Source organism: Pantherophis guttatus, chromosome 1, assembly GCF_059756535.1.
Source record: "Pantherophis guttatus breed Tessera chromosome 1, ASM5975653v1, whole genome shotgun sequence".
NCBI lineage: Eukaryota > Metazoa > Chordata > Lepidosauria > Squamata > Colubridae > Pantherophis > Pantherophis guttatus.
In genome coordinates this window covers 220,718,116-220,740,279 of record NC_142063.1, presented here as the reverse complement: position 1 = coordinate 220,740,279, position 22,164 = coordinate 220,718,116, and the positions used below count along the sequence as shown (strand labels likewise).

General features: G+C 35.7%; 1 protein-coding gene across 2 annotated transcripts in view; it reads left to right on the top strand.

Annotated features, from left to right (window-relative positions):
* The window catches only part of CSMD1 (CUB and Sushi multiple domains 1), a 1,102,994-nt gene that overhangs the window by 875,892 nt on the left and 204,938 nt on the right, over positions 1 to 22,164 (top strand). For both annotated transcript variants that reach the window (XM_034436753.3, XM_034436752.3), the window contains exons 14-20: positions 2,260 to 2,586; positions 3,322 to 3,516; positions 6,836 to 6,974; positions 10,800 to 10,987; positions 14,713 to 14,901; positions 18,044 to 18,160; positions 19,259 to 19,474. In XM_034436753.3, coding sequence (XP_034292644.2) covers positions 2,260 to 2,586; positions 3,322 to 3,516; positions 6,836 to 6,974; positions 10,800 to 10,987; positions 14,713 to 14,901; positions 18,044 to 18,160; positions 19,259 to 19,474 — 1,371 coding nt within the window. The remainder of the gene's footprint in view (positions 1 to 2,259; positions 2,587 to 3,321; positions 3,517 to 6,835; positions 6,975 to 10,799; positions 10,988 to 14,712; positions 14,902 to 18,043; positions 18,161 to 19,258; positions 19,475 to 22,164) is intronic.

Sequence of the window (22,164 nt, the reverse complement as noted above, 5' to 3'; positions counted from 1 at the left end):
TTTAAATTTAATGAGGTTGAATACATCATTGATTGAGAAATCACATTACATAATACAGACCATAAGATAAAACTTGGGTTGATTGTAATGTATTTTTGATAATCAATTTTTTTGTTATTTACACTAACTTTGGGTACTATTAGATGGTAACTTGTGCTTTCTCATAGAGAACTGAGTTATCCGTTGCTATTGTTCTTGATTATCATGTTCAATAATAGTTGCAGCATGACTAAGAAAACATGGAAAGAGAGCTTTCACTTGCCCGCCTATATTTTAAATTTTTTGAGTGTCCCTGATTGTTAGGATTTTTTCTTATGCTGTTTGAGATATAGTTCATCACTTGCCCTCAGATCCTATGAACAATGTAGTTATTTGTCACAAGAAAAATGACATTAGCTTCTTCCTTCAGCCAGCATACAAGCATTACTTGTACAAAGAAAACTTTAACATATACAGGTAGTCCTTGACTTATGACCACAACTGAGCCCAAAATTTCCATTGCTAAGAAAGACAGCTGTTTTGCCCCACTTTATGACTTTTCTTGCCACAGTTACTCACTGAATCACTGCATTTGTTAAGTCAGCAACAGGGTTGTGAAGTGAATCTGGCATTTCCATTGATTTTGCTTGTCAGAAGGTCGCAAAAGGTGATCTTATGATCCTAGGACACTGCCACCTTCATAAATACAGGCCAGTTGTCAAGGGTAAGTGTGAAAAATGCTCATAAGTCACTTTTTTCATTGCCATTGTCACTTCAAATGGTCACTAAATGAACAGTTGTAAGTCTAGAACTACCTGTATTCATAAGGTCATACCCAATGGCAGTAGCATCCCTGCTGGAAGCAGAGGAAGATGTCAAAAAAAAGTCACGATATCAGTAGCAACTGGTTGGTCAAGCCCCAAGTCTTCTCTCTATATGTGTGTATTTGTTGTGGACTCCTAAGCTGCTTAAGAAAGTCATTCCAAAGTCGATAATGAAGTAAGCCAACATGATGACTTTAGGAGAGAGACTCCAGTGCCAAATCTGTTATCAGTTCAGTGAGAGATTCTATTAAGTACCAGGACAGGTAATATACTAATATATCCATACGGTTTAGAAATCTAGGAAATAGAAGGCTTGGTATCGGCCGGCCAGCAGTCAGTGAATTCTTGATCTCAGCCCTGAAATACATCCTTTCAATATGAATCAATTGCCAATAATCTCTTGGTAAGAGAGAAGCTGTTTTTATGTATCATAACCGTCTTACCTTCTCTATTCGTAGATAGTGTGTATAACAGGCCCCAGCAAGGTAAGAAGATTGTTTTCCTCACCCACAATTGAATTGTTAATATCTTTGCTTTATTTTGAGCCAATATCTTATATAGGCCCTAGACCCCTGGTGATGAATGGCACACAGAGCCCTCTCTGTGGGCATGTGCGCCTTCGCCCCAGCTCCATTGGGTTTCTCCAGGGAAAGAGAGGGTAAGAGAGAGAGAGAGAGAGAGAGAGAGAGAGAGGGAGAGAAAGAGAAAAAGAGAGAGAGAGGGAAAGAGAGAAAAACAGACAGAGAAAGAGAGAGGGGATGAAGAGAAAGGGAGAGGGAGGGAAAGAATAATGATATTACAAAAGTTTTTCTTTTTTATTGTTGCTAAACATAATATTTAAAAAGCAGAAAAAAACGAAGGGGCATAAAAGTGCAGTTATCATGTTTGGGTTTTTTTAGAACAATTAGCTGAACTCTGCCTTGTTTATCATTATTTTAGGTAGTAAAACCTCAGTATTCAGGTTATATTGCTGTGTTGGCACTTTCCGATAAATAAGTGGGTTTTGGGTTGAAGTTTGGGCACTTGGTCTCTAAAAGGTTCACCATCACTGCCCTAGACCATGATTGATTTCCTTCCTTCCTTCCTTCCTTCCTTCCTTCCTTCCTTCCTTCCTTCCTTCCTTCCTTCCTTCCTTCCTTCCTTCCTTCCTTCCTTCCTTCCTTCCTTCCTTTCTCTAGCCTGAAACCACATTGCAAAGCCAGGGAGATGAAAATCGGAGAATAGTTCTTAAATGTCTAGTCTCACTTCCCCTTTATTTACTTATTTATTAAATTTATATGCCACACATCTCCCCAATAGGGCAAGAGAGTTGACTGCTGGCTAGCTAATACCAATGCTTCTATTTCTTAGATATCTGAACAGCATGGATATATCTTGAGACTCGTTTATGAATTGTGTTCTAGAGCTTTTCATCGCATGGACTGTTAATATTTTGTTTTTTGTTTTCCTTTTGCAGTCTCATGTTTCTTCAACTTCACAACACCTTCAGGAATTATTCTTTCACCAAACTACCCCGAAGAATATGGAAACAACATGAATTGTGTATGGCTGATTATTTCTGAACCAGGGAGCAGGATCCATCTTATTTTTAATGATTTTGATGTAGAGCCTCAGTTTGATTATTTGACAGTGAAAGATGATGGGTTTTCTGACCTACCAGCTCTTGGTACTTTTTCAGGCAATGAAGTGCCTTCTCAAATTGCTAGCAATGGACACATAGTACGCCTTGAATTTCAATCAGATCATTCAACTACTGGAAGGGGATTCAATATAACCTATACTAGTAAGTACTCATTTTATTTTTCAGACTAAATAAGCTAGGCTTCATAGAACTAAAGTAAGTATTTATAAGGCTTAATTTTGGAGACCTAATATAAACGCTTCACAGAGGATGAAGCCAGAAGGAATTGATATTCCTTGATGCTGGCTGAATCATGTCAGTCATTTTTTATATTGCTTATCATGTGTTAATTTAGTACTGTATTTCCATTTAGATGATTTAAATAATTTCCCCCTTAAGAAATTAATAATTTCTTCATTATTAATGAAGAACTGTACAGAATTAGCAGAACAATAATCCTGAGAAATATAATTGTGCATTCACTGAATTTATTTCTAGTAAGCATATATAATTGTGTACAATTTATGTGGTGGAGATGGCTAGAACATTCATTCATTCATTCATTCATTCATTCATTCATTCATTCATTCATTCATTCATTCCCATTGTCAGAGCAATTAATACTTTTTTTTTACTTCTCCAAATTGTAGTAATGTCAATTTCCTCTAGCAGCTTCAGTCTGGTTCAGATTTATCGTATTTTATCTTTGGCAATATCAAGTGTCTCAGAATTGTCATTATAATTGACCAAAGTAGTTAAGTCATCATATCAAACATGAAAACCAATGATAAATCTGTGATAGAAATTACATAGAATGAGCTTGTATGCATATAGTATATTGTAATAGTGATCTATGTATTAATTGGAATTGCCCATGTCTTTTCTTGTAAAATTTAGCATTTGGTCAAAATGAGTGCCATGATCCAGGAATCCCCATCAATGGAAGGCGCTTTGGAGACAGATTCCTTCTGGGAAGTTCAGTTTCTTTTCATTGCGATGATGGCTTTGTGAAAACTCAGGGATCAGAGACTATAACTTGTGTACTGCAAGATGGAAATGTTGTATGGAGTTCAACTGTCCCACGTTGTGAAGGTAAGAACTTTAATATGTCTTCAATTATAAATCCAATAATGTTGTTTACACTGTTTTAATTATCCTAGACCTGGTAATTTTCCATTTGGTACCCTTATGCTTGACATTTGAGGCTATTCTTGAAAATTCAGGAGGATACTAACTGGAACTGTGTATTACTGTATATCGGTATTACTGTATGTCAGTATTTCATAATGTATAATATACAACAGTGGTCTAATTGTTTCCAGGTCTAGTTCAAAGTGGTTCTATCAATAAAATTAATGTTTTGTGATAAAGGTATTAGAAGGTAGTAGGCCTTTTCCAGATTTTGCTACCTGAATTACATCTTTTCCAAGTGCCCCCATAATCTAAGATGTGATGGATCACTACTCTGAGAATGGACTTTCAGTAGTTGCTGCCAGCTCTAGCTGTGAAATACATTTCCAGGAAGAAATATTTATGTATTTCTTATTAATATTTTCTATTTTCTTGATCAATTTTAATTTCTTAGTACTTGAGATTGTTGCAATTCTAAATTTAATCTCTGCTCACTATTTATTTATTATGATGATTATTTTGCTTTTGCTATGTCCATTGATTTTAATATGTTAATTTAAACTTCTGCTTTTAATTGGTTTAATACAATAATTTTGTTCCTTTTTTATGGCATATCAATTTGATGACTAATAACTACCGAGTGACGAGTTAGTCTTAAAATAAATGCATATAAACATTTGTTTTGATTTATAAATTTGTCTTGTATTGCACTGTTTTCATTTGAGCTGTGTCTGATGAGCTATTTTATAATTCACCTTTAGTCCTGATTTTTAAATCTGTGTTATTAAATAAATTATTAAATAAATAAATCGAGATTAAAACCAGAGAGGCTGAGTCAGTTTTCAGAGGTATCTACGATCATCCACCCTTCTCCACATGCAAAAGTAAATCAGTGAGAAAGCTTTTTAGACTTTTTATTGAAAACCCAGAGAAATTCTTATAAATAGAAATGATTGAACAGGTTTAGAAGGATTGTTTATGGAAATACTTTCAAATCACACAAAATACTCTTTCACATTTAATTCTACCATTTTCCCCCCCAAGATTTGATTTCATCAAAGAATAGCTCTTAAATGTAATGGCTTAACTTGGTTGGAAGAACTCCTCTTTTTTTATGACAGACATTTGCCCCTCTTCTGGCAATTGGAAACTCAATTTCGAAATCCCATTCCATCTAGATAGCTGGAAGACAATTTAGTATGATTATGCTTGACTGGCTGAAAGAAAGGTCTGAGTGAAACTAGAACATAGGCATTTCTCCACTTTAGTTCCAGTGAAAGAAAAAAAAATAAGATGGAGGAGGGAGACAATGGAATCTGTAATTCCATTTTCTCAATTTTCTTCCAATGTCCAAAGCTATATTCTAGGAGTGTTGCAACCCGTTTACAGCAATTATTACAACATGGTCAAAAATCCCTTCATTTGGCATGTTCTCTTAAATCAATTTTAACATAAATTTGTCTTATTTTAAATCTCAAAAATGCTGAGAGCTGAATTCAATGTTGTTGGATGAACTGGGGTTAGATAGGACCCAAAGCCAAATAACAATAATAATAATCGGTGCGACCAAAGGGAATTATGTATTAGGCCAGAGTGAAATGTATGATATATGAATTAATATTTTAAAAAACAAATGAAAAATAAATATAATTATTTTGCCTCTTGTAGCCCTCAGGTGCTTCTAACTACAGGTAGTCCTTGACTTACAATTTTTCATTTAGCGACCATTACAGCACCACCAAAAAAAAGTGATTTAGGACCATTTTTCACATCTATGACTGTTGCAGGATTCCCATGCTCATGTGATCAAAATTTGGATGCATATATTTATGAAAGTTGCAATAGCCTGGGGTCATGTGACCACCTTTTATGACCTTCTGACAAGCAAAGTCAATGGGAAAGCCAAATTCACTTTACAACCGCGTTACTATCTTAACAACTTCAGTGATTCACTTAAGAACTGTGGTGAGAAAGGTTGTAAAATGGGCAAAAGTCACTTAACAACTGTCTCACTTGGCAAAAGAAATTTTTGGGCTTCATTGTGGTCCTAAGTCGAGGACTACCTGTAATCTAGGGGGAAAAAAACCACCAAAGTTTTAATAAGAGACAAACATTCAGAGTTATGAATGCTTTTTCTGCCGGTGACATTTTAAATTCTCAAGCTTGAAAATATGTTACTGAGGCATTTGAAGAAAGCACAATTTAAAAGATAAATAATTCAATTCCAATATATTTCTGAGAATCAAGTGATTGTTCTTTCTTTTTTTAAAAAAATACACTCTTTCCTAAACGCAAATGTTGTAGAATAATTCAAGGGTTCTTCTATTCTGGTAGTATCACAATAGAACACAATATTCCCAGTATAAATAGTACTGGCTCAACTTACATGGACAATATATAAGAATACTAGACTGATACAAATTTAAAATCAAAATGAATTGAACATTCTTTGAAATATGTTCATTTATTAATGCTAATATATGGATGTCCATCGACACATCCTGAACTGTGATGTATAAGCGTATGAATTAAGTGCTTAATATACTTAATATCATTATAAATACTAATGATAATATAGAAAGTGGCAGGAAATGTGATATTTTGTGTGTGTGTGTATTAAAAAAATCATAAACTAATGCTACAACAGGATGAAACAAACATGAGGAACAGTGAGGAACTAAATTTAATGGCAAGTTGGCTGCATATATAAGAGTCACATTTAATATTTGATTATCTTTCACATTTAATATTTGATTTAATGTAATTGAGGAGAAGAGAGAAGGAGGATAGATTGAAAGACTTGGTGTGGTTGACTCAAGATCATTCCGTTGTCACCCTGAGCAGGAATTTTGCTGTTATACTTCTAATAATTATTTTACCTTAGTCATATTTATTTTATTTTATTTATCAAATTTTTAAAACTGCCCAATGCAGACAAATGTACTGAGATTCAACGTGATCATGAGGCAGGCTTGATCAGGGCATAGCAAATTCACAGTGGACAATATGGAGCACCAGCGTTAGATTGAATAAAAGCAGTGAGTAAAATGTGTTCAGTTGATAACAAAGGTTGTTTTTCAAGTAGACACTGAAGTCTATTCTGCATGTAGTGTTTGTGACAAACTAAGACGATTAGACAAGACAGAGCCAAAGGATTATTTGTCATCGAAATTGCAACCTATTTTAAAATTCAGCCACAGAACACTTGAATTTAATATGACTATATTTTAGTGTAATTGACACCTCAATTTAGTTGTTATCATTATTATTTGTTTTTCAGCACCGTGTGGTGGCCACCTGACCGCATCTAATGGCATTATTTTGCCACCAGGATGGCCAGGGTACTACAAAGATTCATTAAATTGCGAATGGGTCATTGAAGGCAAGAAAGGGCACTCCATTAAGATCACCTTTGATAAGTGAGTAAAAAAAACAACAACTAGAAAATGCTTTGTTGTTGATATTTTTTCAGCTCGATAGAGGGTCTACAATGTAGATGATTATATTCAAATTTATGTAAATAAAAAGTTACTTACAAGAAGACCGAAAAAAATAGAAATGTGGATTGTTCCAACTAATGGTTTCCAAACAATCAATCATAAGAGGAAGAATTTACATCAGGGCATAAGTGCAGAGAATAGTGAAGAGGAAGTTTGCATCTCCTCTCTTCTTTATTCAAGTGATTGGCAGGGTCCTTAAATCAGTTAGACAAAGTGACTGTAGCCATGTCGTTCCCTTTACAGTTTATCAGACCAAAATAGGAGAACCATTAGTCACTTAAAACTGGTCAACATATCCAAGGATAGGTAGGAGGTGATAAATGTGAGCAATACAAAAGAGAAGTTTAGACAGTTTATTGATTATGAATTCTGGGAGTTGAAGTCCACAGGATGTAAAGGGGCCATAATTGCCCTCCCTTCAAGCAGAAACTGCTTGGAACAGATTTCAAAGAATTAAGTTGCACCTGCATAACGTATGGAGTTTTGATAATGGAAAGTATGCAAAAAGATACATGGTGAATGATAGACTAGAAGAGGAAAAATCATGTACATGGTGAAAAAACTTAAATTGATAAGAAAGACATTGTATACTATTTAGAAAGAGGAAATTGTTGCAAAGGATGTAGTCAAAGAGAACAAAAATAGTTAAAACTGAAAGAGACAAATAAAATGAATAGACATGTTGATGGAAATAGAAAAGAAGGAGTGAGGAGGAGTCTCCAGCAGACAGAATGGAATTAAAAAAGGGCAGAGAGAGGGAGGGAGGGAGAGTTGGGTTAATGTCTCCACTTCTATAACTTTAGTTGAAATAATATTAACAAATGAAATAGGAAAATAATCCTTGGGATGAGATCTTTTGTCATACAAAACAGACAGAAATGTACCAGTTCCTGGTCCTACCCTTCCATAGCTTGCTCATCCGGGTAAGATGCATATTGTTGTGGGAACAGATTTAAAAGATAAATCTGTTGGATTTCTATATTGATCAATGGTATCAAAGTTTTCTTATTACAATTTTTTGCATAATTTCAATATTTTGCTTTTTTGGAATATTTTGCATGCTTTTTGTCAAATTTTATTTGAACAAGTAAAAAGTCTGGTTTTCTTTAAACATGAACTCTTTCCTGAGTGTTCATCTATGTAAGTAAGTAGTAACACTCATACTCAAACTAGTGGTGAACAAGCTCATCAGACCCATTGTAAGCTTGCTTGAAATAAGTTGTCTTGTGGAGAAGCTAATCCATAGAATACCTTATACTCAAAGGAAACACCATCAGGAGACATCCTTTAAGGTGTACAGGGTGGTCCTCGAGTTATAATCACAATTGAATCCAGAACTTTGGTTACTAAGCAAGGAAGCTGTTAAGTGAGCCATGCCTAATTTTATGACCTTTTTTTTACCATGGCTGTTAAGCGAATCACTGCAGTTAAGTGAATCATGGGTTCTTTAAGTGAATATGGCTTCCTCCAGATTGTCGCAAGCCATCTGGCAAGGTCACAAATGATGATCACGTGACCCCGGGATGCTGCAACCATCATAAATACATGTTGCTTGCCAAGTGCTCAAATTTTGATCAGATGATTATGGGGATGCTGTGACGGTTGTAAGCATGAAGAATGGTTGTCACTTTTTTTTAGTGCTGTTGTAACTTCGAACAGTCACTAAATCGATTATGACCTGTATATTGTTAATCCTTGAATTTGTAGTTTGACAGAATTTTGTTTGGAAATTTGAAGAGGTAGGGATGAATGCAATTTTAGAAGTCCGGTTCATTTTTTTTCTCCCTCAGCAAATCACCGAGAAATATTTGAACATAAGAACGTATATTGTAGATTTCTGGACTATGAAAATAGGGATGCATCTGAATTATGGAAAATGTTGTGCCAATATAAAAATGAAGGTTGTTTGCTCAGTAGAATAGGTATAGCATGTTATGGAAATAAACATACATGAGAATAAATGGATTGCTTAGCAAATTGTTCAACAGTGAGCAGAGAGTAAACAAGAACATATGCATTTCCCTTGGTTCTTAATGCTGCTATGGATAAATGCATAAGTAATGCTTGTAATTACTTGTTAAAGTTGTGTTGGCTGAGGATGTGAATGCACACGGACTTTTGTACGCAGATCATTCGGTTCTTGTTAGCCGATAATCCAAATGGTTTTCAGCAAAGATCAGATTGCATGATGCAATGGAGCAGGATTCCAAGAACTGATTTATCAAAGACAAAGCTGGTGGTGTTTGACCGGGGAAAAAAAATTGCAAACACTACATAGACGTCCCTCAAAGTCAGTAGACAAATTTGTATGCCTCAGTAGTATTTACTAAAGATGTTAAAAGGAATGAAAAAGAAAAGCTCAAGACATGTAAAATGTAGCTGATTGTTCCTGGTTCCTTATGAAAAATGAATGTTTGTCCAAAGAAGTGAAAATGGCTCTGTGTAACAACATTCTTGTGCCCTCTTTATTATATGGAAAAGAAAGTTCATAAACCAGGTCAAACAGGAGTACTTTAGGAACATGGGACCTTTTGTCACTATCCTTACCTGAGATCAAATAAATCAACCCCATGATAGATTTCCTGGATGTGTCGCTCCTTTAACATCTCAAACCCTTTCTTCATCTGTGAAGCCAAAAGGTTAAGAATCTTGCACAGCAAGACTGCCGTGTTTCTGCATGAATGCTTTTGGGGATGCTTTATAAACAGGAGGGGAAAAGGTTTGAACAGACAAACAGAAGCAAAGGGCTTCTACTGTTCTAGTTGGAAAGGCTGTCAGATGAATCTACAATATTTAGACACAATTAGATGGTGTTACACATAAGTCTAATGTTTAGACCAGCCACATGATGGAACTGGGTTTATTTGATGCACAAATAATAATATTTTTTTAAAAAATGTGCATTCCCAAGGTATGGAAAACTTGACTGGAATAAAAGAGAATGTGTACAAGTGTAAAGATTTAAGAGTCCTTTGCATCTAACTCTCAGTTATGTGGAAGTGGCAATATCTTATGTCTTTCATACACACTTTTTTAGAAAGCTGTTGTATAATGTTATATATTAATTAGAGTATTGGTCGGTCTAGGCCAGTCTTTCTCAATATTAGCAATTGTATGCAGACCTCAACTCCCAGAATGTAGCTATGTAATTCTGGGAGTTGAAGACCACATATTTTAAAGTTGCTAAGGCTAAAAACAACTAGCCTAGTCCATTGCTAATAACTACTTGTTAGTTGCTCTTCTAAGTCTGTCTTTATAGATGGGATTGCTTATCTAGAAGTGGTAATGATTGAATTTTGGATCGTACAGATACTAATTGTGAGCGTTCCTAAATTGGTTTTTACAAATAGAAAATATGAGTTCTACCACTGAATTATGATCCCTAGATTTCATATATATTAAATCAGACAAGTGGTTTATTCATTTGAATGTTATGTTTCATGTTTTCTGAGTTTCATGAGATCATAAATGGCCTTTGATCCTTCCAAATGCCCTAGCCCATCCTGCTTCCATAGATATAGTTTGCCAACTATGGTGGATTGTGTATTTTCCTGTACAATATGAAATCATTATAAAACGTAAGGAAGAAATGAAGACTAAATCAATTGTGTAACTTCAGAAAAATTATTGCTAGAGATTCCAGAAACATGCCCTGAATTGTGGTTATGATTATTCTGATTTATTTAGTTATTATGCTACCTACTTTGCAAATCTAGTGAACAAACTTATCTTTTGTTGTTACAGATTCCAAACAGAAGTAAATTATGATACATTGGAAGTCAGAGATGGACCAAGTGGTTCATCACCATTAATTGGGGAATATCATGGTACCCAAGCACCACAGTTTCTTATTAGTACTGGCAATTTTATGTATCTGTTATTCACCACGGACAACAGCCGTTCTAGTATTGGTTTCTTAATTCACTATGAGAGTAAGTCTGATCTTTTTATGATTTGTTAGCCACTGTTAACTGTATAGAATGGGATATACAGTCGGGATGCGAATGTTTTAGATAAATCAAGCGTAAAAGTTTTGTACCAATATAACACCTTGTTTATATTGGGGTTCCAGTGTAATTGAGCAGTAGCCCTCTGTCCATCTTTATGAATAGAATGGGAAATCTTCATTTGCAACAGCTGTCTTCAGTGTTATTTATGTTCAAACCACTCAGAAACTGCCACCTTGCATATAGCCGATACACTGAAATTGATTTTATACTTTCTGATTTACAATAATAATTCTGATATCTAGAAAAGCATACAGTATTAGCACCAGCAGCAGTTTGATTTTTCATGCACACCATAAACTGAAGGTAGCAGATGGTCATGATTAGATAATTAGGTTCAGTTTACAGGGTCAAAATATTCAAGCAAATTTACCAAATAAGTAGGGGTCCTTTTTGCAAACATGCATCCGGTATAGGGATTGGTAACAGAGAAATAAAGGTTGTTCAGAGCAGTGAAAACTGCACTGTTGTAGGTAAACATCAGGGGGTAGGAAGATGCATTGGGTAATTTGACTAGCAGATTGCTGCAAAAATCCAGAAATGACATGATTAGGACATGAATCAATCATTTGCTGCCTCTCTTTAAGGAACTGATGGATCCTATGAACATTCATGAAATCAGAGTTGCAAATGTTGGTTGTTTTACCAATGAAACTCCCTCATTGATTTGGATTAATATGAAGTAGTCCCACAGTTGGAAAGCTTGGAAATGGGGGTGGGAGATCTTCCCCAGCTACTGAAGGAAGATCCCAAAAACCCAACTTCCTGTCTTCCATTTCCAGTGCTTTGAGTCTATATTTGTGAGTTAAAAAGAACCGCAGCAGGAAGTTTCCTAAGTCATTCAAAAACAACCCTCATTTGGGTTGAACTGTTTTAACCTTTTCTCTATCACTGCAGAGCTTTATATTGTATGTAATGCCAATCTAAGACTGATGATGGAATCATTTGTCTATGAGAACAGAGCCTCAAGGGACACCTCTGTCTTCAGATCATCAGCTCTACCTGAATAGAAACTAAATTCTGTATCCTGCTCTGTGTAGGGCCACATGCCAGCTGGGTTGTTATGAAGGACATGGCATTTCAAACTGCTCCTAGTGGAACAATCTCATTGAAATCCCCTAGGATAAGGAGCCAAGGGTAATCAGCTGAGATCATTCTGGCTAGTTCAGGAAAAGAAACTATTATGCAGCAGAGAGGATGGCCACTTATTATACTCTATTCTGTCTTGGGTGGTCAGCTGCAGCAGCAGACTTAGAAATAACTTTATTTTCACTTTGAATGTACCACCAATCGGCATACATTAAAATGAGATTCCGTTGCATACAGCTCTCACCACCTCCAATATACACTACATAAACATGTCAATAAATAAATAAATACAAAATTATGCATATGCCCTCATACCCACGTATATTATATGACACAGAGAAATAACACTGTCTAGTTCGTATGCATACGTGTACATGCTGAGAAAAATGAATCTTGCGAGTTTACCAGATGGATGGCATAGAGAACAAAGCTGTTATAGCAGGGGTGTCAAACTCAAGGCCCGGGGGCCGGATTCGGCCCACGGGGTGCTTAGATCTGGCCCATGGGGCCGCCCTGGAAACAATGAAGGACCGGCCCACAGTGCCTCTGACAGCAAAAAGGGGGCTTGGGAGGGCTGCGCATGGCCCTCCCAGGCCCTGTTTCCAGCCATAGCGGCCTCCTGCAGCCCTCTGCCAGTAAAAATGGAGCTCCATTTTTGGTGGCAGAGGGCTGCAGGAGGCTGTCTCAGTTGAAAATTGGGCCAGAGGGTGCATGTGCGGTCCATTTGAGTTCCATTTTCACTGGCAGAGGGTTGCAAGAGGCAGTCACAGCTGAAAACGGAGATCGGGAGCCTGTTTTCACTGGCTAAGCACTCAGGCCATCACAAGTGCCCCCGACATGAGTGACGTCAAGCTGTCCATGCCCACCTTGGCCATGCCCACCTCAGCCACCAAGGTCAAACAGAACCCTGATGCGACCCTCAATGAAATCAAGTTTGACAAACCTGTGTTACAGAATCTGGTAGTGTTGCTAGAAATACTTCGAAACCTCCTCCCAGAGGGGAGCAAAAGAAACAGACCATAAAGTGGGTATGTGGGGTCTCTAACAATGCTTTAAGTTCTAAGCACATAACACTTATAAGCAGTATCCTTAATAACGGGAAGCAACCTTCCTATAATCTTCTCGGCTGTCCTTACCACTCTCTGTATGGACCTTCTGTCTGAGGCACTGCTGACACCAAATCAAACAGTGAAACACTCTCAATCATTTCTCTGTAAAAAGTGGCTAGGATAGAAGGAGAAAGAAACATACATTAATTAATATATAGTGTGGCCACCACTTCTCAAAACCTAGTCCAGCAATCTATAGAATAGCCTATTGGCTGAAGCTAAGATAGACGAATGCCTTCTGTTCTATGTTGCATTTTTTTTTTTTGACACATAGTATGTCAGCATTTTAAGCCAAGGATAAATTACGAGTGATAGATGCTTTTACAATACACCAACTAGTCTGGCATTTCTAGTGGTATGTGGGAATGACCTTGGAAGATGAGGCAAGAGATGCTGCTTAGGGAATTGTCAGATAAGAGAGGACATAGCCTGTAACTGCATTATAGGCAGAGAAAGAGGCTCATAAGGAATCCATCCTAAGTTCTCAGGCTGTAAAGAGAAGGTGGGAGATTTGTACTTTCATACACGCAAGATTCTGTTAATGAAGCTTTATAATAAAGTAGATTTAACTTATCTGGTCACGTTTCCTGTTATGTAAATAGGTTTTCTTGGCGGGAAGTTTGAACTAACTGACCATCAGCTGATTGGTTGACCACCACAGCTGCAAGGTATATAAACGGAGCTGTTTCCCCTGGTCAATCGCTGGGTTCTCACCCTACAATAAAGACCTGTTGTCACTCACTGTCTGGCTTGCTGCGTCTTCATTCACCCAACTTAACATTTCCTGTCTGGTTTATTTGAAAAGGCTGACACATTAGAAAGCAGGTTGGAGGGCCCATCTTCATTCTCATCTTGACTGTTTTGATTAAACCACAACTTAGAAAATTAGAAAACCAACACATAGACTGCCCAGCTTGACCCTGCGACTAACACATTGCAGCCTCTCACAGTGTTGCTGAGTAAAATGTCATTGGGTTTTTTACAAATCAAATCTGCTTTTCTCAACAAATAAGATCAATCCATCAATCAGTATAGAGTGGAAGGGACCTTGAATGTCTTCTAAGTCAACCCCCTGTTCAAGGAGGAGATCCTGTACAATTTCAGACAGGTGGCTGTCCAGTGGTTTCTTAAAAACCTCCAGTGATGAAGCACCCACAACTTCTGAAGGCAAGCTCTTCCGCTGGTTAATTGTTCTCACTGTTAGGAAAAGACAAAAAGATAAAATCTAAATATGTGAGAGGATAATTTAAAGAAAGAAAACAGGAAAATTGGATGCAATCTGTTAGATATATTTTTGATATTCATTTAATTATTTGCTTCCTTAAATCAGTATTGGAGTTTTTTGGTCCTGGTTTTTTAAAGTAACGATTATGGAAATAACAGTAACAAAAATATTTGGGATTTTTTTTTTAATTTAATTTTGCTTGGAATTGTTTTCTCTGTCCTGATCAGGTGTCACACTGGAATCCGATTCTTGCCTTGACCCAGGAATTCCAGTAAATGGCCACCGTCTTGGGAATAATTTCAGTATCCGATCTACGGTAACATTTAGCTGTGATCCAGGTTATACTCTGAGTGATGATGAGACACTTGTGTGTGAAAGAAACCATCAGTGGAATCATGCACTGCCTAGCTGTGATGGTAAGCAACAAAAGATACTGTCAAAATAAGGACAATATCACAATTCCATCTTTTCATATTTTATGTATTAATAAAGTCCAAAAAAATTGAATTATTCAGGTTACTTGTTTTTCAAATTCCTTTTGTGTACGTAAGAACCTCTGCCTTACCTGTTCCCATTGATGTATGGCTTCCTGGGAAGCATAAAAGCAAAATAATGTATAATTTTATGCTGTAGTTATGGTAGCAGTTATTTACTTACTTTAACTTTTCCGAGCCACATCTCCCAAACTGACTGATAAAACAAGCATAATAAAGCAAAAATAGGTTTTGTAATAATGCATTTATATGATATGATATATTATATAGGTTATCCATATACTATACTATACTATACTATACTATACTATACTATACTATACTATACTATACTATACTATACTATACTATACTATACTATTATTATAAATTATTATATTATTATAAATATATGTTATTAATAAAACCAATATAATCAATTTATACCAGAACATCTAAGTATCTTAGTAAGACTTATTTCACAAATGAGATTTTGCAACTTAAAAAAAAGCAGTATTTAACAGACTCTAGATGAGAGATATTTCATAACTATATAGCCCCTTTTGAAAAACCATTGTCAATCAACTTTAAAGGAGCAGGCTTTGGCTAATGAATTTTCAGGAGGTTGTAAATTAGTTGATACAAAACAGGCAAAAACAAGTTTGGAAGGGTTTATTGTTGTATTGTAAGTTTCTTAAAAGTACCTGGGGCTAATTAGCCAGATCAACTTACTTTTTCAGAATGTTAGTGGTGTATAAATTTCAAAGGGAGGACAAAGTTTTCAGCACAGACCAACATTTTTCAGAATGCTGAAACATATTTTATGGAAGTGTCCTATAGAAAACTTTAATGACATATTGAGAAGGACTGATAGGATTATGTGCTTTGTTATATGTCTATAGAGCTATAGAATATTATAGCTGTTCTGAAAATCATGCTGTAATTTAATACATGATCTAAATATATAGAGTCAATTACTTTAAACATTCTTTAAAAATACTTAAATAAGCTTGGTGCTGGTTATAAAAAAAAAGATGGCATTGATAGCTTGTCTTAGTTATGTTGAATCCTTTTTCTTACCACCTGGCTTAGAATGCAGTCAATATTTAGAACAAATAGAGAAGCATCAATATATTTCAAATACAGTCTGCCTTATTTATTGTCCAGTACTGTTTAGATAAAGGATTGCTGGGGATTGGAGACAGTGAGAAGGTAGGAAAGAGAGGGAAATGGCCATATACACAACCCTTTAATTTTAGGTTGAAAATGTTGTGTTAATCATTATTTAAAGGCATGGCCACATGACATAGCCTTTCTCTCTTAGCCCTCCCATAGGCAAAGTGAGTTACCTTCTTTCCTCCTTCTCATCCAAAATGGATATTTTACATCTTCTCCCAATGTAAGCATTGCAGTATATACCATGGGATTCACTTTGGTAGCAACTGGCACAAAGGCTGAAATCTTTCAGGCTTCTCTAGGCTGCTACTTGCTGCTGCAAGCATACCCTGGTTTTTAGTCACTGCTGATTGCCTTCCATGCTATTTTGGTTTGTGGTACCAACAATTACGACATCACTAGCAATATAATGATTCAGATACTTTTAGAAAAGCAGTAGACTTGGATCAGTGGTGGGTTTCAAATTTTTTTTTACTACTGGTTCTGTGGGTATGGCTTGGTGGGTGTGGCTTGGTGGGCGTGGCAGGGGAAGGATACTGTAAAATCTCCATTCCCTCCCCAATCCAGGGGAAGGATACTGCAAAATCCCCATTTCCTCCCTATCAGCTGGGACTTGGGAGGCAGAGAATAGATGGGGATGGGCCAGTCAGAATTTTTACTACCATTTCTCCAAACTACTCAAAATTTCTGTTACCAGTTCTCCAGAACTGGTCAGAACCTGCTGAAACCCACCTCTGACTTGGATCCTTCTAATCTAAACTGACCTACCTGTCAAAGCTGTTCTAATTTAGCATGCTATCTAGGAATCTTTCTGCTCCTTTAAGAGTTTTATTGTATGTTCTCATTTGACTAGCTAGTTCAAATATGTCAGGATAGCAGCATTCAGTAAATATATTAGGTAAATATTAAAGCATAAAGGTACAGGGAAAATGCTAATTATAACTGCTGCCAAACTACATGTCATTTATTATACAAAGTTGAGCAGTTATTATGATAAATAATCATTCACATTAGCCTATTTTACTTCTTTTAATCTTCACAGAGGTTCAGTTTTGATAAAAAATAATACACAACACAGCTGTGATGAAAAGCAACTTCTGTTCCTTAAAAACCAAAGATGATAAAAGAATTTAAAAATCTGTACTCCAACAAACCTTTAATGAAACAGTGCAACAAGCGTATCATAAAGTTGTTTCATATATTTGGCCCTAAGCCTAGATCAAAGGCAATCAAAGAAATTTAAAATGGTATTTGTTTTTACAGATCTTAATATCAAGCACTCATAATTAATCTACAACTCAGGGAAAATTAAGATAGGAAAATAATTTGGAGTTGATGCTTTTCATATAAAACTATTTCTTTCTCCTATGCATTGTAATCTTATTCCCTGATCACCAAACCAGTTCTGGCTGTCTACACACTGTTTACGCACTGTATTTGATAATGTAACCAGCTATCTTTCTGATAGAGACCAACATATTCTATTTTTCTCTTGTTATTCTTTTTGACATATATTCTTGTAAAATTCTTTATTATCAGGTTGCTAAGGAAACAAGACAGCCACTGGCAATTCTAAATAGACTCCTAATGCAGATGTACACATTAATATGACTACTACTGCTGTTTCTAATCAGTTCATTTGCTGTGATGATGTTTATAAAATTTCTATTTCAGCAGGAACCTATTATGAGTATGTAACATGGGAATCATATAGGGTAAATGTTTCCTTCCTTCCTTCCTTCCTTCCTTCCTTCCTTCCTTCCTTCCTTCCTTCCTTCCTTCCTTCCTTCCTTCCTTCCTTCCTTGCAAATTTTGCACTATTGATTAGCACCTGTTCATAATGTGTCTCCCCAAAATAAAGAATCATCCCTCTTAATTTTAAATTGGAAATTATTTTCTTTTGAATTAGCTCTATGTGGTGGCTATATTTATGGAAGGAGTGGAACTCTTCTGTCTCCAGGCTTTCCTGATTTTTATCCCAATTCTTTAAACTGCACATGGACAATTGAAGTTTCTCATGGCAAAGGTAAGAATATTGTGTAATGGCATCCCGCAAAGAGAATGCCTTAATCAAAAATACAAACTTACCCATGGTTACTTAAACTATTTGAAAGACAAATAGTTATGACAGATATACGTAAACATACAAAATATATTGGTTTTGAGAATTGTACAACTCTAGTATAAAATGGTTATGACAATGAATATGCTTAGGGTTAGAGTAGAGATTGATGAATATTTTTTTTTATTTTCTTTACTGTCGCAATATGATATGTTCCAGTGGTAAATTTCAATTTTTTTTCTACTGATTCTGTGGGCTTGGTGGGCATGGCAGGGGAAAGATACTGCAAAATTTCCATTTCCACCCCACTCCAGGGGAAGGATACTGCAAAATCCCCATTCCCTCCCCACTCCTGGGGGAAGGATATTGCAAAATCTCCATTCCCACCTCACTCTGGGGCCAGAGGTGGTATTTGCTAGTTCTCCAAACTACTCAAAATTTCTGCTACCAGTTCTCCAGAACCTGTCAGAACCTGCTGAATATCACCCCTGATATGTTCTGAATATTACGTATTATCAATGAATATTCTGTGATATAATAGACATGCAATAGTAGCAGTGGGTTTCTACTTTGAACAGAAAGAGCTCACCATGAGCAAAATCAATTTTGGAATAAAAGACCAGTTGAGACATAAAACCTTTGGCAGTAGCTGCTCTCTTAATTGCAGTAGCAACTGATCTCACTCACTGTAGAACTATAACAAGCACTGTAGCACAGCCTGAAGTAGAGAGGCCACAGCTGCATGGGATTTGAGATGTGACTTGGCTATATGACATGACTCTTTCAGCATCTACCATGATAATGCACCTACTGGCATTCCCTTCCCTGACTCAAAAGACTTGTTTTGGAGGAAAGGAGAGGCAATGGCAGCTTTAGGACTGAGGAAAGTATAATGGCATTTTACTTGCTGGGATTCTCATAGTGGAACTAAGATCAATGCTAAACTCTTAGCTTTCTAGGGTTATCAGTGGTTCAGCTCAAGAGTTCTGATTGCAAAATAGTCTGCCGTATTTAAGTTATCCCGAATCCCAAAAGCAAAACGTTATTTTCTCGTCCTTCTAGGTGTTCAACTGATCTTCCACACTTTTCACCTGGAGAGCTCTCATGACTATCTGCTCATCACGGAAGATGGGAGCTTTACGGAACCCGTGGCAAGATTAACAGGATCTGTTTTACCTCCAACCATTAAAGCTGGGCTCTTTGGAAACTTTACTGCACAACTTAGATTCATTTCTGATTTTTCCATCTCCTATGAAGGTTTTAATATAACATTTTCAGGTAAAGATGTGCAAATAGTTGCTTTGCCAATTATTTATACTTATATTATGATTAAATAGCAAAACCAAGACCTGATGGCCTAGAGGTGGAGCTCTTGCCTCACAATCAGGAGGTTGTGAGTTTGATCCTAGGTAGAGGCAGATGTAGGGTCTCCTGCTTGAGCATGGAGTTGGACTTGATGACCTGCAAGGTCCCTTCCAACTCTGTTAATCTGTTAAATATGAAAGGGTGTTAGGTTCTATATGTTGACTAATAAACTGCTTAATCTAGTTCTTTGTTACTTTTCTTTTTAAAGTGTTCTCAGCTCAGTGCATATGTATTTACTTCACTGGAAGTTCTATTTATAGTGATTTTATTACATTAATTTATTTGATTTTTTATGAGTTTTAGTTTTTTAAATGTGTTTTTTTTAATATTCTGTAAACTGCCTTGAGTCGTCATGGGCGAATAGGTGGCAATATAAATCTAATAAATAAATAAATAAATTTCTGTAGCATCAGGGACTTCACTGAGACAAATTCAAAGCCCTTTTGAAGTTGTTGTAAATTTGTCATTCTTCATTGAGCGAAGTCCATTGCTCATTTCAAGAAATTACAAAAACAATTTCAGAAAGTTATGCATAGAACGACAGTTGCTACTTTGGTTACCAGTTACTTTGAAAACCAATAAAAATATCTTGTTACATCGTAATGTTTCTCCAACTTACTCAGTCTATTCATATAAAGATTTTCATTTCACTTTTTTATACATATACATAAGCTACATTCCATGAAGTTGAAGGTCAGAGTTGTGATAAAATAAAAAATATTTGAACGAAACAGGAGCAAAAATGGAAATACTGCTTTGCTTAAATATTAGGCACTTAACAGACAACAACATTCTGCCAGAATAAAATGTTTTTATTATTTGAGAAAAGTTATTCAGAAATGGGAATATATGCATTTCATAGCCTATGCTATCAATATAGAAGAAGCTAATGGGAAGTTCTATATTATATTACAATCAGCCATATACCTTCTTTATGAGAAGGTTGCAATGAAAGAGCGGTATGGGAGAAAGTGACTTTACATGCATCCTGACCCCAAGACATTTAGGGTTTAATAGGAGCTATTGAATTGTGCCTGGGAAAAAATTAACAACAAGGGGAGCTAGAGCTGGAGAGTATAAAAGTTCTGGAGAATATAAAAAATCAGGAAGAAGGATCAGAAAAATTTAAGAGAGTGCACTACTGATAGTATATTATAGTCTTATCCAGCTTAGATGGAACTTTCAATTAGTTTCAACATATGACTTTCAAAACCATTTGGGAAAAACCACATTGCAATTCATTCTATGTCCGTTTGTCAGAAGCACAACATTTTTGAGACAAGCCAACGGATTTTTGAACAGATGAAAAAAATACCTTTAAAACATGTGTTTTGCCATTTTCCTTATGCCTGTTTGTAATCATGGCCGGATGCATTTTTGCTTTTAGATATGCATATGGCTTTTACACAGTGTGATCCTTTTTTCAAAGATCATATGATAAATGTGACAATTTCTCCTAGTCAGTTAAACTTGGTTACTAACTCACAAGCCTTACTAGTGCCTCACTCTGAATGCATTCCTGTTGCCAAGGGAACTGTGTTGACGTTTTTCTGTTTTATTATGTAGAAGTAGCAATTTTATTGCCAGGAATAATGCATTGTATTGATTTACCTATATTCTCACATTAGCCTAATTCCATTATCAAAAAAAGATTAATGAAAATAAAATTAAAAAAAAACTTCAATATGATATTGAAGTTAGGCTCAAGAATGCTGGTGTTTACTTGGGGAAATAAGATTTATGCACAATATTTACTAAAAGAAAATAAAATAAACCAGCACTAATATTTTAAAAATAACCAATCTGTCCATTTAAATTATTTAATTAACACAGAGATAAATGCATTGTTACATCTTAACTGTAATGAATATAATAATATATTGAAGTTTTGCGATAATTGCAATAATTGCACATAGATCAAGGTATTGTGCCATCTGCAGATTTGATTGTGAGAATATGAAATAAAATGAGACACATATATTAGAAAAGCAGATGAGAGAAGGAAAAATGGTAAAAGAGAGCTTCAGCATTTTTTATATCTTGAAATAATGTGAATACAGGTTAACATAACATCAGTATAATACAAATAGTAAGAAAGTAGAAGAAACAATTCATGGTTAAGAGATTCCATGACCATCAGATTTAAAAGGAAAAATGTATTGGGAGAGATTTCCCAGAGAAGAAGTTGTCAATATAAAAGTGAAATCCTTCATAACACCAAAACAAATCTCACTAAAGCCACCTTTTTCACAGCCTAGTTGCACTTAGCATTTTACTTTATGGATTTGTAAATTTCTGCCACTACTTTTTTTATCATCTACCAATTGATTATTACCTACTTAACTGGCCAAATATACTAGTGGAACCCCAGAAAGAGACAGAAAAGCTAAGGTGATAATATTGGAATAAGTGTATCAGAAGTGCAGAAAACCTGATCACCTTGCTGCATGGCAAATTTACTTGATTTCTTATTTCAAGGGTTGTGGATCATAGCACACTTCTAACATATTAAGGTTGTAGAAAAATATTCTATTTCACTTGTACTTGATATTTCACCACATATTTTTACTAACCATTGCTAGGATCAGTGCATTATATTTACA